The sequence below is a fragment of the Vulpes vulpes genome, chromosome 2 (genome assembly GCF_048418805.1).
Source record: "Vulpes vulpes isolate BD-2025 chromosome 2, VulVul3, whole genome shotgun sequence".
Lineage (NCBI taxonomy): Eukaryota > Metazoa > Chordata > Mammalia > Carnivora > Canidae > Vulpes > Vulpes vulpes.
In genome coordinates this window covers 2,500,284-2,514,256 of record NC_132781.1, presented here as the reverse complement: position 1 = coordinate 2,514,256, position 13,973 = coordinate 2,500,284, and the positions used below count along the sequence as shown (strand labels likewise).

Sequence of the window (13,973 nt, the reverse complement as noted above, 5' to 3'; positions counted from 1 at the left end):
TTTTTAGGATTACAATAAATACACCTTCGGCTTCAACCCCACAATTTACTGCCTAGATCCAGAAGACAGGGACACAGAAAGAGCTGGAGATTATAAGCGACGCTCTGCTTATAACCAGGATTGCCGGTTTCATCCCCAAGCAAGGGTTCTGGGCTGCAGCCCCTCCAGAGTGAGCCTGCAGTTCCACCTCCAAACCCCCAACCCAGTGTTCCCTCCTTCCTGCCTTCCTTGAGCACAGTAGATACAGCTCTCCTAAGTCTGCAAATGTCACTCCACAGTCTCTCCAGGATAGCAAATGAATGCAGCACATTTAACCAAATAAAGTGGAGAACATGCCAGCAATGGAAAGACGGGCTCCTGCAGGTCCCAATTTTCACAGCAGGCGTTTCCGTTAAAACAACAACAACAACAACAACAACAACAACAAAACACACTTCTCTTGCACAATCTTTATAAACACGGCTTCAACGATCAAAAATCGCTTTTAGACATCCCCCCACCCCACCCTGGGCAACAAGAAACAAACGGCTTTCTGATGTGCTCAGCAGAGAGAGCACTTGGCAGCTGCGTTCAAAGGGAGAAGCAAAACCAGAAAATGGATTTTCATTGAGTTAAAGTGTCTGGGTGCGGGAGGGGTGGGGGGGTGGGGGAGAAAGTGAAGCCTGATACACACATGTCCTTGAGGACACGTGGGATTCGGTCTGCTTTAGGGTCTAAAGGATGTAAGGTGTGTGTGGGGGGGACTCGCTCCGTGGATACGGGTCTCAGCAGAAGGGAGGCAGCTGCCCACATGAGCCCACACGGGGCTGCAGGCCACCCCGACCTAAAGGTCTCCTTGGGGTCGCGTGCCCTCCGCAGGGCGCCTCGCCGGATCCTGGCAGGCCCCTTAGAGACCTAGCCCTGGGCCATGACCGTTCTCCCAAACCTGCCTGCAGCCCCGCACTCGTTTCATCAGACCCGAGGGAGGAATTAAAGGTGCGGTTGGTCTCTCCCTCCGAAGCCCGGGGCTGGGGGCCCGGGCTCCACTCCTCCCGGCGGGAAGAAAGAGCTCGCCCTGCATCGGTGCATGCATCCATCGGTGCATGCATCGGTGCATTCTCCTCGGTCGCCTTTGGGGGGACGCGGCCAGGCTGCTGCCCGCCCCATTCCTCCCTCCCCGCCCGGGCCCGGTGGGCTCCCGCGCAAACAGGCCAGTCCGGCCCCAAACCCGGGCGGGGCCCCGCAGCAGCGCCCCTCGGAGGCCGGGGCAGGAAGCGGCCCGCTGCCCCCCGTTCGGGCCAGAACAATGGCTTTTTGCCCGGAAAGGCCGGGCGCGCCCCGGCGCTCGGAGGGGGCTCCCCCCCACCCCCAGCCCCAGGCCGGCCCGGACCCCAGCGCAGCGCGCGAGGCCGAGCCCGCCGCGAACAATGCGCGCCCCGCCCCGCGCCCGCCCCCGCGCGCCCATTGGCCGGAGGCGCCCCGGGAGGCCCGCGGAGGCGGCGCGCGTGCGCGGGGCGGGCCCTGCGCGGGCGGGGGCGGTGCTTTGTGTGCGGCCGGTGGGCGCGCGGCGGCGGCGGTGCGGGGCGCGGGGCGCGGGGCGCGGGCAGCATGGAGGAGCTGAGCAGCGTGGGCGAGCAGGTCTTCGCCGCCGAGTGCATCCTGAGCAAGCGGCTCCGCAAGGTGCGTGCGGCCCCCGGCCCCGCCCGCGCGCGCCCGCCCGCCCCGGCTCACGCGCCCCTTCTCTCCCCGCAGGGCAAGCTGGAGTACCTGGTCAAGTGGCGCGGCTGGTCCTCCAAGTGAGTCCCCGGGGGCCGCGCGGCGCCCGGGGCGGGACGGGGCGGGGAGGGGCGGGGGCGTCCGCGCGCTGCGCGGGAAGTTCGCGGGGTCCCCGCGCGCGGGGCGGGAAGGGGGCGCGCAGCCTGCGCGGGGCCGCCCTTTGTTTACGGGGCGCGCGGACACCCCGGGAGCCCGAGCCCCCCTCCCGCCCGTATTCCGCCCGCTGTAACCTGAGCTCTCTATTGAGGGATGCAAACCCTCCTCCTTTTTTTTTTTTTTTTTTTTTTTTTTTTTCCCCCTTTTAAACTAAGGAAGGGGCCTGGGCATCCCCGGAAGGGGCTCTGTTTACAGCCGCCTCCCCGCCCTCCCCACCCCCCGCTCGGCTGCCTCGGCTTCCCCTCGAGGACCTGGCCCGCGCCCGCCCGGGCGCCAGCACATTGTTCCTCCCCTTCCCCTTCGGGCTGCGCCCCTGCGCCCCTCGGCCTTCCCCTTCCCCTTCCCCTTCCCCTGCGCGCGTCCTGGAGCAGCCTTCCCTTCCTCGCTGGATCCGGGCCAGGCTTTGGGGGCTTCCCTCCCGGCGACTTCCCATTTTATTGGGATTTGTTTTCCTCCCAGGGGGAGACCGTGGAGGTTTCCTGAAGCCCTATGTTAATTGAGGGTTGAGGTGGTAGTTTCCCTTGGAGTTGAGGCGCAGGGGCCTTGGCCTTGAGGCTCCCGGGTCTCCAGGAATTCACCCTCCCGCTGTGGGATTTAGGGGAACTGTGCCATACCCCCCCCCCATGCCCTTGCACCAGTGGGGATTGGAGGGCGCGCTGGGGTGGCCGCATGCCCGATGTTGTCCAAAGGGGCCTGTCATTGCCTGGTGTTTCTTGACGCCCTGCTTTTTGCTTTTCCAGACACAACAGCTGGGAGCCAGAGGAAAATATCCTGGACCCAAGGCTGCTCCTGGCCTTCCAGAAGAAGTGAGAAAGTTAACCAGCCCTCGTGGGAAGGGGGAGAATGTTGGGGAGAGCGAGGCCCGTCGCATCGCTGTTCAGGGCGGGCCTGGTCTTCCAGGCCTGGGGCTGGGGTCTGGGCAGCCGGGGTGGTCTCCGGGGCCTCCTGCACCATGGCCCTCGGCGGAGGTGGAGCAGGCTTCGGGGTCCCGCAGGAGTTCCTTCCGGACGTTCCTTCAGCTCGCCAGCTCCCTGTGTCCAGAGCTAAGAAGTCACTTTCTAGGTCTTTCCGACAGCCAGGTTCGCAAAAATGAACCTTCTCGGTTCCTTCGTGAAGAGTTCTAGCTTCTCCTGTTGGCCTTTTCTGTTGAGTCATTTGCACTAATAAAAACCAGGATGGCAGGTTCCCCGTAAACATGGTGGCCTGGCCACCCAGTGCTGCCTGAGGGTGCTGTTGAGCAAGAGAAGGCCCAGAGAGGTTCCTGAAACAGCACAGCAGAAAGCTAAGCCTCTTCTGGTGGGCTCTGTCCTGGGAACAACGCATTTATTTTTCTTGAGGCCATAAAGCAGGTGGTGCTGAGGGAGCATCCTTGCCGGTCTCAGGGGACAAGTTTGCTTCTGTGATTTTAGATGTCACCTCTAATTTTAGATAAGAGAGTTGGGGAAGCGTGGGGTGGTCTGGCTGACGTCATGGGGAAGAGAAATCAGGGAACGTGGGTGTCTCCCTTCCCCTGTGCACCCAGAAGACACCCCCACCCCCGGAAACTAGTAGCTGGCAGTCACATGGTTGGTGTGTGGGGGTGACATTTGTAAGTAAGGGCAAGTCTGAGGTTCAAAACCTGCGGGTCGGGTTAATGTGTTGGCAGAGGAGGCCTGTGAGATGTTCCTGCCCTTCTAGGAGACAGGTTGGGGGCTGCTTCGGAAAGCGTGAACTGTCTGGTTGTACTAATTGGATTCTTTAAGAGATGGCTTTCCAGGCCTCAGCGGGGTGATGTTTGCCCCTTTTAATTACTGGGAAGCTTCTCCGCATCAGCCCCTTCCCCAGGGGTAGCCTGAAATACAAGCTTCCTCTGGGGTGGGGCTGGAGGCAGCTTGCTTGGCTTCGTGGCCCTGAGTTCTGGGAGCTGATGAAAGGTGTCCTACCAGAGGTGCAGGTTTTGAGCTGCAGCTACATCAGGACCAGGCACCTCCAAGGACTTCCATCTAGAGCTCAGTCTAGAAACAGGGGTTTTAGAAAAAGGAATGTGGGGGGGAAGATGAGGGAGCCAGGGGCACTGGCTCTGAGAAGCCAGCCCAGAGTGCAAGACGGGACCAGAGCCTTGGGTTCCCTTGACCCGGGTTCATGGACTGGTGAGGATTTTGTGCACCCCGGAGAGGCAGAGGCTGGGGCCAGTGGTCCTTGTCTCCCGGCCCAGGACTCTTGTTTGGAGCAGTGGGCTTGGACCGTGTGACCGCGAAGGTTCCTTCTAGTTCCACAAAACATTCTACCTGTGGAAAGCAGCCAGGATTAGCACAGGGCTGTCTGGAAAGGAATCTGAGAAAACCAGAGAATTGCTCCTTTCACAGCTTTGCTGGAATTTATTTCACTCGTTTTTACGCAAATGCAAATAAAACAGGTTTAAAAAAAAAAAAAGTATTAGAAAGAAGAGGGTCTGGATGTCTGCTTTGCGTATGGTAACCATGGGATGGGTTTTTGCAGTGGAACTGATCGGAAGCTAGGGCAGGCCCAGCGTGTTGGGTGTCTGAGGCCCTGGGGGTCTCGTGTGGTGGGAAAGGGTGTGCCCACCCTGATTGGTGATTGTCTTAAGGGAACACGAGAAGGAGGTGCAGAACCGGAAGAGAGGCAAGCGGCCCAGGGGCAGGCCGAGGAAGCACACGGTGATGTCCTGCAGCCGGCACTCCAAGCTCAAGGTGGGTGGCTGCTGGCCCGACCGGGCTGCTTTGCTTTCGTCGTGCAGAGTGGAAGGCGGCAGGCAGCAAGAGGGTTGAGGGCTTTGGGGAACGGGGATCAGGCTGGCTGTTCCACGGAAGGTCTGTCCTTGCTCAGAAGACCCTGGCCTTCCGCCCCTTCCTTGCTTGTGGCTCTAAGCCTCTGCCAGCAGGGGGCCACAGTAAGCCCCAGCTCCCCCTCACACCCTCCCCCTGCCACCAGGAGGGTCCTGCTGCGGCCCATGCCCTTGAGAGCTGGTTTCTTATTCACTTGGCGTCCCTCCTGCACTCTTGTCTGGTGGACAGCAGGGTCAGACTTGGCTGCCGACTGCTTTCTCACTGTTGGTGGCTCACGGGGACAGAAAGGAACAGGAAGCGTGCACACAGTAGGTGCTCACAGGGACACACACTTGGGGACCGGGTCACGGCCTCAGTCTGGGATGTGTCTTGGATTCCTTTCTGGAGGGCACTGCCCCAGGATCGTGAACCCACACGTGATGGCCAAGAGTTCAGTCTCGTACTACAAAAACCGCTCTTCTGGAAGCTCTTAAAGTCTTGCCTTCAGGCTTGTTGGCTGGTCCACACTGGCCTGCTCTTCACAATCTTCCTTTTGAACAGGACAGTGGGAACGGGGGTCGGGGGAGTGGGTTCCTGTGTACTCGGGCTCTCCTCCCCGGGGGTGACCAGCGGGGACCACAGAAGTGGCATCAAGGCGGTGGGCCTGGCTGGGCAACGAGGCCCTGAGGCCTCAGGTGTGATTGGATCGTCCCCCACCGAAGGCGGCGAGCCTTGCAGCAGGGAGCCCACGCCACCTCCATCACCCTAAAGCGTGCCTTTGGAAGTGCTGGCCCAGGGAGAAACGGGAGGGTGCACTTAACCTGCCTTTGGGGGGACGCCCAGAAGGCAGGAGGGCAGCAGTTTGTTTTCCTGTGTGCCGGAATGTTCTGAAGGTCAGAACCTTCAGAAGTGAGAGGACCGAAGCAGGATGTGCACTTGGCTTTAGGTTAACGAGCGATTACGCACGAAGCATCGTAAGCTCTGCGCTTCCCTTTCCGAGTCACCTGCTGAGGAGCCTGGAGCCAAATTCACGTCCCCCTTTGAGGCCGTAGTGTCCAGGACGTGACCGTGCATGCTCTTCGTTTCGTTGCTCTGCTCTGATTTCACAAAGCACCTGTTCTTTGTTCTGCTTTTAACTGCATTTCAAGGACTCTCATAAGGACTTTTTATGTCTTTTCTGGAACAAGGGGGTGAGAAATCGCTCCCTCCTGGCTGTCTTTCTAGTGTGGCAGCTACCAGAGGTTTCAGCTTTGAGGGGTCCGATGCCCCGTGGACTGCGGAGATCCGGCCTTAGAGACAGTGACGTCCTCTGTGCTCTTTCTCTGCAGGAACCCGACGCTCCCTCCAAATCCAGCAGCTCCTCCTCTTCCTCCACGTCTTCTTCCACTTCCTCAGATGAAGAGGACGACAGTGATTTAGACGCCAAGAGGGGTCCCCGGGGCCGCGAGACCCACCCAGTGCCTCAGAAGAAGGCCCAGATCTTGGTGGCCAAACCGGAATTGAAGGACCCCATCCGGAAGAAGCGAGGCCGCAAGCCCCTGCCCCCAGAGCAGAAGGCGGCCCGGAGACCCGTGAGCCTGGCCAAGGTGCTGAAGACTGCCCGGAAGGACCTGGGGGCGCCGGCCAGCAAGCTGCCCCCGCCGCTCAGCGCCCCCGTGGCAGGCCTGGCAGCCCTGAAGGCCCACGCCAAGGAGGCGTGCAGTGGCCCCGGTGCCATGGCCACCCCGGAGAACCTGGCCAGCCTGATGAAGGGCATGGCCGGCAGCCCCAGCCGGGGCGGCATCAGCTGGCAGAGCTCCATCGTGCACTACATGAACCGAATGAGCCAGAGCCAGGCCCAGGCCGCCAGCAGACTGGCGCTCAAGGCCCAGACCGCCGGCAAGTGCGGCCTCGGGCTGGACCTCAAGGTGAGGACGCAGAAGGGGGAGCTGGGGTTAAGCTCCCCAGGAAGCAAAGTCCCAAAGGCCCCCAGCAGTGGGGCTGTGGAGCAGAAAGGGGGGGGCGCAGGGGGGCCCCCCTACATCCACAGTAGCAGCAAGGGCCCTGCTGGGTGCCTGGGCCCCCAGCCTGCTCCCACCCAGGAGCTGAGCCTCCAGGTCTTGGACTTACAGAGTGTCAAGAACGGCACAGCTGGGGTGGGCATGGTTGCCCGCCATGCCACGGCCAGCAAGGGTGTCCCTGCCACCAACCCAACCACCGGGAAGAGTGCCGGGGGTGGCCTCACCGGGGGGAGCGGGGCCACCGTGCCCTCTGACACCAGCAAGAGTGAGAAGCTGGCTTCCCGGGTGGCAGCTCTGCCCACTTCTGCAGGCAAGAGGGACTGTATGAAGGGCAGCACGGCCCCCAGCAGTCAGGAGGGCCACAGGGCCCCCGGCGACGCCCGCAAGTTGGCCTTGCCTTCAGAGCTGAGCGCTGGCGAGGAGAGTAGCTCCGACTCAGACCCCGGCTCCGCCTCGCCACCCGGCGCCAGACAAAACCCATCAGTGTCGGTCCAGACCAGCCAGGACTGGAAGCCCACCCGCAGCCTCATTGAGCACGTCTTCGTCACCGACGTCACTGCCAACCTCATCACGGTCACGGTGAAGGAGTCCCCTACCAGCGTGGGCTTCTTCAACCTGAGACATTACTGACACCCTGTGGCCACCCGGCTGCCTGGCTCTGGCCTCTGGCTTTGCTTTGATAACTGCCCTGCACCCCAGGCCCTTTCCAGGGGCCGGGTGGCCTCCAAGGGCAGGCTCAGAGGGGACTTGCCCTGGCCCTGCCTGTGATTTCAGGTGGGACAGTACCTTGATGCCTTGCCGAGGCCTGGCCTTGCCCTCGTTCCTACCTCTGGGCCTTTGCTTCACTTCCCACATGCCTCAGGAAGTCTTCCTCCTGTGTCTCTGGCCTAACGTTCCTCAAGGCCGTCAGGTTTGCTGTTTGATCCGCCCTGCCTGCCCTGCGGCGACAGGGTGGTGGTCAGCTCTGCTCTGGATTTCCAGGGGGCACAGCTTATAGAGGAGGGATCCAGGCTGGTAGTCCCTGCCCAGCAGTGGGATGGGGGCAGGGCAAGGCCTTGACCTCTCCAGGGCTCGTTAGGTTTTTACAAGAGGGCCTGGGGTGGGGGGCAAGAAGGGGCCTCACCAGTCAGAGCTCCCCTTTAGGGCAGTGCCTGACGGCTGAGGACTGGGCGATGGAGGAGGACCAGTGCTGGCTGGTGGGGTGCTCAGTACCCTGTAACCCTGGTTCCCGTTAACAACTGCAGCGCCCCTGGGGTTGCCCTGGGAGTCACAGACTGGGAAGGGCTGGTCCGTCGCTGTCACTGCCCTCCTTTCTACTTTTTTTTTTTTTTTTTTTTTTTTTGCTGTTCTGTGCAAGGACAGCTGTGGCCCCACACATAGCCCCAAGAGCCCCTGGAAGGTGGGGGTGTGCAGGCAATTGCTGGAGTAGATCCACCCTCCCAGGGCCTGCTGGCTTCCAGCTGTCGTGTGGGTGTTCGGTGCCGCTCCTGCCCATGCCCACCTCTGCCCAGGAGGATGGGCACTGACAATCCCTCCCACCCTTGGGGGTTCTGAGTGCCCCACCTGGCAGAGGGCCCCAGAAAGGCCAAATCTACCAGCCCAACTACCCACCCCCCCATCCCGGCTGTCTGGGAGTCTGGGAGCTGCCTTGTAAGGCTTGGGGCAGGAAGGTGGGTCAGGGAGCCAGGTCACCAGGTCTTTGTGATGCCAAAAGAAAAGTGGAGGTGGGGTCGTCTTCTGCCTCAGCTCTTGGTGGAAGCCAGCCAGCAGGTGTGGCCGCTCCCTTGGTCCTGTTGCCTTGATGGCAGGGGAGCCCAGGCTTACCGAGGGGTGGGCCTGCCAGACCTCCAGCCCCCTAGCCCCTCATCCTCCTCGCCAAATAGAAAGAGATGGCTTTTGTACGTCTGAATCCATTTCAACAGCGTGCCTTTGGGGACAGATATGTGTCCAGGACCTTGTCAGGGGTTCTCCAGGTGCAGCTTCTCCGTCTCCTGCGTGGTGGCCACACGGGGTGGCGGCCGGAGGGTGCCCATCTTGGCAGACCTGAGGGCTGAGAGTCCCAGACAACCAGGCTCAAACTGGAATGCGGGCAGTAAAGGGGAGAACTGCCCCCTCCACTGCCCCAGGAGGCGGGAAGAGCTTGCAGGTGACTGCACAGTCTGGAAGAAGGCGCCCAGCACACTGGGCCACAGACGCCGGCTCCCCGTCCAGCTCTAGACACCCAGATGCACCCTGGCAGTGGAGATGGGGGCTCCTGTGGGCTGCCCCCGCCAGGCGGCCAGGTTCTGCGACTCCCTTTCTGCCTTAGGCTGCAGAGCCAGGCCCACAGCAGCTCCCCGAGCCCCGCAGGCTAAGCCTGGGCTCCTGCGGGCCTCTGGACACACGTGTCAGCGCCGACCTGCCGCCCTCAGCAGCCGGGTCTCCGAACCCCCACGCGGTGCCTTTCTGTTTACCAGCTCTTTCAATCCCAAAGTTGAATCTGCAAACACCTTACTCCAGCCACTTTGCCTTCTCGCTGTGTTGTGGTTTCTTTGGTGCTTGGGACTCCATGTGGTTTCTGTTTAAAAGGGTGTGTGTGAGCGTGTGTGTGTGTGTGTGTGTGTGTGTGTGTGTGTGTGTGACTGCCTTTGCTGAAGAGTTGAATGTCATGTTTACCAATAAAAGTAGTACTTTTTTTATTTGCTGCTATATGTGTGTGTGTGTGTGTGTGTGTGTGTGTGTGTGTGTGTGTGTGCGCTGGGCATCAGCCACATCAGAGACCCTGGTCTGTTCTGCGGGGTTACCCACATGGACTGCATCACGGTGTATACCGAATGGGTGTGTGAATCCTGTCGTGTCTTTGTTTGCTTGCAACGGATAGGAAGAAGTGGCCAGCCAGGCCGTCCTTTTCTTAAGAGGGTTGGACATATTTTTATATATATTTTTTGGTACCAAAAAGAGTGTACCTTGATCTGGTTACACTCAAAATTCTGACCTGACTAAGAAGGCTCTGGGCCTGGAGGTTTCGTGAGGGGGGGATGGGAAGGAGAAACGGGGAGGACCAGAGCTTTGGACCAGTGCCAATGGCTGGCTTGATTTGTGTTTTTTAATTAAAAAGAAAAAAATCATTCATGTATGCCACTTCTAATTGCTTTAAACTATGGCTGTTTGTTTGCTTTTTTAAAAGAGAGGGAACAAAAGTGAAGATGTTATTGCCCCAGGAAGCCTGAGATCTTTGTTGAAGCAGGGCTGCTGCCCAGCCCCCATATTCAATCAGGACCTGCCAGTTGGAGAAAATGCTTCCCCCAGGAAGCCCGCCATGGTTGGGGGGAGGGGTGGGAGGAGGGGCGAGGTAGTGCCTAGATGACCAGATTTTTGCTCAAGTACATCTTAAGATTCTGTTGTTTTTCTAGTATTTTTGGAAAACTAACACTAGGCCTAGGTTGCAGGTTTTGGGGGAGTTTTTTTGTTGTTCTTTTGACGTTAATTTATTTTGCAGGGGAACGACCTTAGAGTGAGTGGTGTCAGGTTTTTGTCTTTGTTAACTTTTAGTATATCAATAAATCTTTAACTTGTCAGCCTGGTGTACGTGATGCTTGATGCCTGGAAACGATAGTCTCTTCGGTTGCCCTTTCCTGAGGCGAAGTACTCTGGATGTGGCCTAAAGCATAGAACATCCAAGGCTTCTGGAAGCCGTTAGCCCCTCTCCCAGAGTGCGAGCAAGCACGGAAAAGGTGTTTTTTTCTAAGCAAAGGTGGGGTTGGTTACAGCCGTGAACCCCTGCACCAGCATTCATAAAGGGCGATTTGGCCGTGTCTGGAGGTGGTTTTGGGGGGCAGGGGTAAGTGTTGCTGCTCCTGGCATCTAGTGAGCAGAGGCCAGGGAGGCTGCACAATATAAACTCAGACGTTTCCCAAAAGGCAATACTTTAACCCCAGAAGGCAATACTTTAACCCCAAAGACACGGCTTGAAAGCTGCAAGATTCCAGGGGAGTCACTCTGGCGCTCCAGGGGTTTGGAGTCCCTGGTGCTACTGTACTAAGAGCTCACAATAAGGAGATGATTCGCTTCTTCTAGAACCTTCTGCGGGCCTTCAAGATTTGCATCACTCTCAGCCTGAATTTGTTCATAGATTTGAGCCTCCAGGGAGAACCAAGGTCCCTTTGAAGTGAAGACAGAAGTTGGACCTGGAAGTTGAAAGGCTAGTTTGAGGCAAGGCCTGAAATGTTTTCCTGCAGGGGGAGGAATAGAAATAGAACCCACTCTGCAGAGAAGGCCCGAGAATTTGAAGCGCAACCCTTGCGGGGCAAGGCCGCAGCCCTGCTTTCTTTGTCGCCCCTGCAGAGGCTGGAGCTATTTTGTTTTGGAGAAGGTGGGCATCGGTCCTCTGGCTTTGGAGAGCTGCGAAAGGGGGTGAGGGTGGCGGGGAAGGAGTAGGTGCAGGCAGCCGGGGTTGGGCTCTCGTGGGAGCCCCGGCCAGGCGGGTGCGGGGCCCTGACCCACGCCGGCCTTTGTTCGTTTCTGCGCAGCGGGTCTGATGGCCTAATCCACCGCCTTCCCAGAGGAATGGGCTGGGCTGCCAAGGGCCCGACCCGGTCCGCGGCCTTCCTGGACTGGGCCCAGCCGCAGGGCGCCCGGCGGGATGGGCCAGCAGGCTCCGAGGATCCCGGCGCTGACCAGCCCCTCCTCCCCGCGGGGAGGGCGCAGAGGGGGGCCACCGTGGCCCGCTGCAGCGTGCCCTTGGGCGGGGGAGCTGCGCCCCTCCCGGGGCCCGCGAGCCCCAGAGAGGCACCGGCCGCGAGCCCAAGGCGAATCTTAAGGCCCGGAGGGGGTGGGCGCGGGGAGGGGTGAGGCCGTGGCCTCTAGAGGGCGCGCGTGACCCGCAGACTCGGAGCCTCCGGCTCTTGGGACGCGCGGGGGCACGTCCCCGCCGCCGGCTTGGAGCTGCCCGGGGAACCGAGCTGCGCGACCCCTTCCCCCCGTCACTCAGGTGCCCCCGGCGGCCTCCATTCGGGAAGAAAGCCCCGGCCCCAACCCCAAGCCACAGCCTCCTCTCCCGGGTGCAGGCCCCCAAGGCTGGACGCTGGGGAGCGCCGCCCAGCACTGAGCAGCCCCCATCTCAGACCAGCTGGATCCGAGGCCCCCTCTGGGCCTGGAGGATGTCAGAGCGTGACCCCCAGGCGCTGGGTGCCGGCCTCCCGGCGGCGGGTCTGCGGTGCAGGCACAGGCCTCGCCTGGGTCCGGCGCACTGTAAGCATCAAAGGGACAGGAAGATGGATTCGATCTGCCGCGCTCCGGGGAGCCATCCAGGTTCCAGAGCTGCCCGCGGCGGTGCTGTAGGGCCGCAGGGGGGCCGACCCAGGGCTGGGCGACACCGCGGGCCAGGCCTCTGCACCTGGCGGCTCTTGGCCAACCTTCCCCGGATCAGAAGCCGCGCCAGGAGCTGCCCGGCCGAGGTGGACAGTGGCCAGTCAGCCGGGAAAGGGGGACTGGGTCGGCGCCCTCGCATCCTCCTAAACACCAGTCCACGCCAGTGCCCAACACCCAGGAGAGGTGGTTGGAGGGAGTCCCCGACCGGGCAGCGGGGCCTCGGCTCAGGGGCTGGTCACTGGTGGCGCCCCTGGCCGGGCCACCCTACTCCCTCCCCGCCCCAACTGCGCAGGCCCCTCAAGTCCGAAGGGCACCCAGCGCCCCGTGACCCGCTGCCCTGGGCCCTGTGCCGCTGGCTCCCTCCCCCTGGTCCTCCCACTCAGCTCTCCGAAACTGGGGAAAGAGGCGCGGGGAGCACCGCCAAGGGCGGGTCCGCAACCGGCTGGCGGAAGACAGGAGATGCGCGGGCGAACCGTCCCCACGCCCCTCCCTTCGTGCCAGGCCGTGCGCCCAGGTCGGGGCTTCTCTGCGGCGAGGGCTGCGCGGGGTTATGGGGATGGGATGGGATGGGATGGGATGGGATGGGATGGGATGGGATGGGATGGGATGGGGTGGGGTGGATGGGGTGGGATGGGATGGGGTGGATGGGGTGGGATGGGATGGGGTGGATGGGGTGGGATGGGATGGGATGGGGTGGATGGGGTGGGGCCGACGCCGTGGGGCGCCCGAAGGCCGCCCCCGCGCTGCCCCACGACCGCGCCCCGCACAGCCGACGGCTGGGAAGGGCCGAGAGCCCCCATCCCCACCCTGCGCCCTGCTCCGCCCCCCCGACCGCGCCTCGCCCGGCGTTGGGGCTTCACCACCCCAAGAGGAGCGGGGACGGAGAGGCTGGCGGGGGGCGGGGGGCGCGGGGCTGCGCCGGCAGCGCCAGGTTCACTAATCACATCAGCGTGCTCTGCGCCGGCTCCGAGCAGCCAGTTGCCTAGCAATACCCGCGAATTCAATTCCTCAATCAATAGGCGCGAGGCGCTGCATTTCGGGGAGCGCTGGCGAGGCTGGGTGGGTCTGGGGGGCGGGTCCCAGGACAGCCCCGGGAAGCAGGCAGGGGAACCGCAGGGGCGCCCGGCCGGGGGCGCCAGGGCCTCGGGGACCATTGCCGTCGGGCCTAGGGGTGGGGTTCGCAGGGGGAGCGCCGCCAGGAGAAAAGGGACCCTAAAGGTTGCTCCCATCCTCCCGGTGTCCCCAAGGTCTGCCCGGAACCCAGAGGAATGTGGCCGGTAGGTGAGAAGAGCTGCGGCCTCCCCCTGGGGACTGAGTGGAGTCAGAGCCCAGTCCCTCTGGAGCCCCCTCTCCCCCTCCCCTAGCTGGGAAGTTCCCCCAGTTGGGGAAAGGCCTCTGCAGCTGGAATCCTCCGGGCCCACGGGGGCGAGGGGGGTGGTGGATGGGGTGGGTAATGAGACAGGAGGAAGGGGTGCTCTCTCCCGGGGTGGTCGTCCCTCTGCTCTGATGGGGATGGGGATGGGAGTGGGGGGTGGGGTGAGGGGGGCAGGGAAGGAACAAAACCGAGACACGTCTCTATTTACAAAGTATATATTTAAACACGTAGAAAGCGGTATTGGATACAGACATTCACGACCGCGGAAGATAGGTACTGAAGCTTCACTCTTGGGCTGAGGCGGGGATCGATTCGAGATTTGTACAAATCTTAGAATTAAATAAACCCCACAGGCGCACATCCCGAGTGGCTGCAGACTCTCAGCCACGCGGCCCTGGCCCCTGCCCACCCACACCCCCCCCCCCAGGTCAGCATCGCAAGAGCGAGCGGAGAAGACACAGACGCACGGCCACGGACAGACGGTGGACAGAGGGGCGGCGGGGGCAGAGCCAGGCTGGCCCGCGGGAGGGAAGTCAGAAGGAAGGAGAAGAATCAGCCCCGAGGGAGGGAGGC

General features: G+C 61.6%; 1 protein-coding gene across 1 annotated transcript; it reads left to right on the top strand.

Annotated features, from left to right (window-relative positions):
* Window positions 1–1,556: 1,556 nt before the first annotated feature.
* On the top strand, window positions 1,557–9,354 carry CBX2 (chromobox 2). The gene is made up of 5 exons (XM_072746473.1): window positions 1,557–1,659; window positions 1,732–1,775; window positions 2,652–2,717; window positions 4,499–4,601; window positions 6,005–9,354. Exons 1-5 carry the CDS (start codon window positions 1,588–1,590, stop codon window positions 7,304–7,306), a joined length of 1,587 nt encoding a protein of 528 aa, XP_072602574.1. The 5' UTR covers window positions 1,557–1,587; the 3' UTR covers window positions 7,307–9,354.
* Window positions 9,355–13,973: the final 4,619 nt, after the last annotated feature.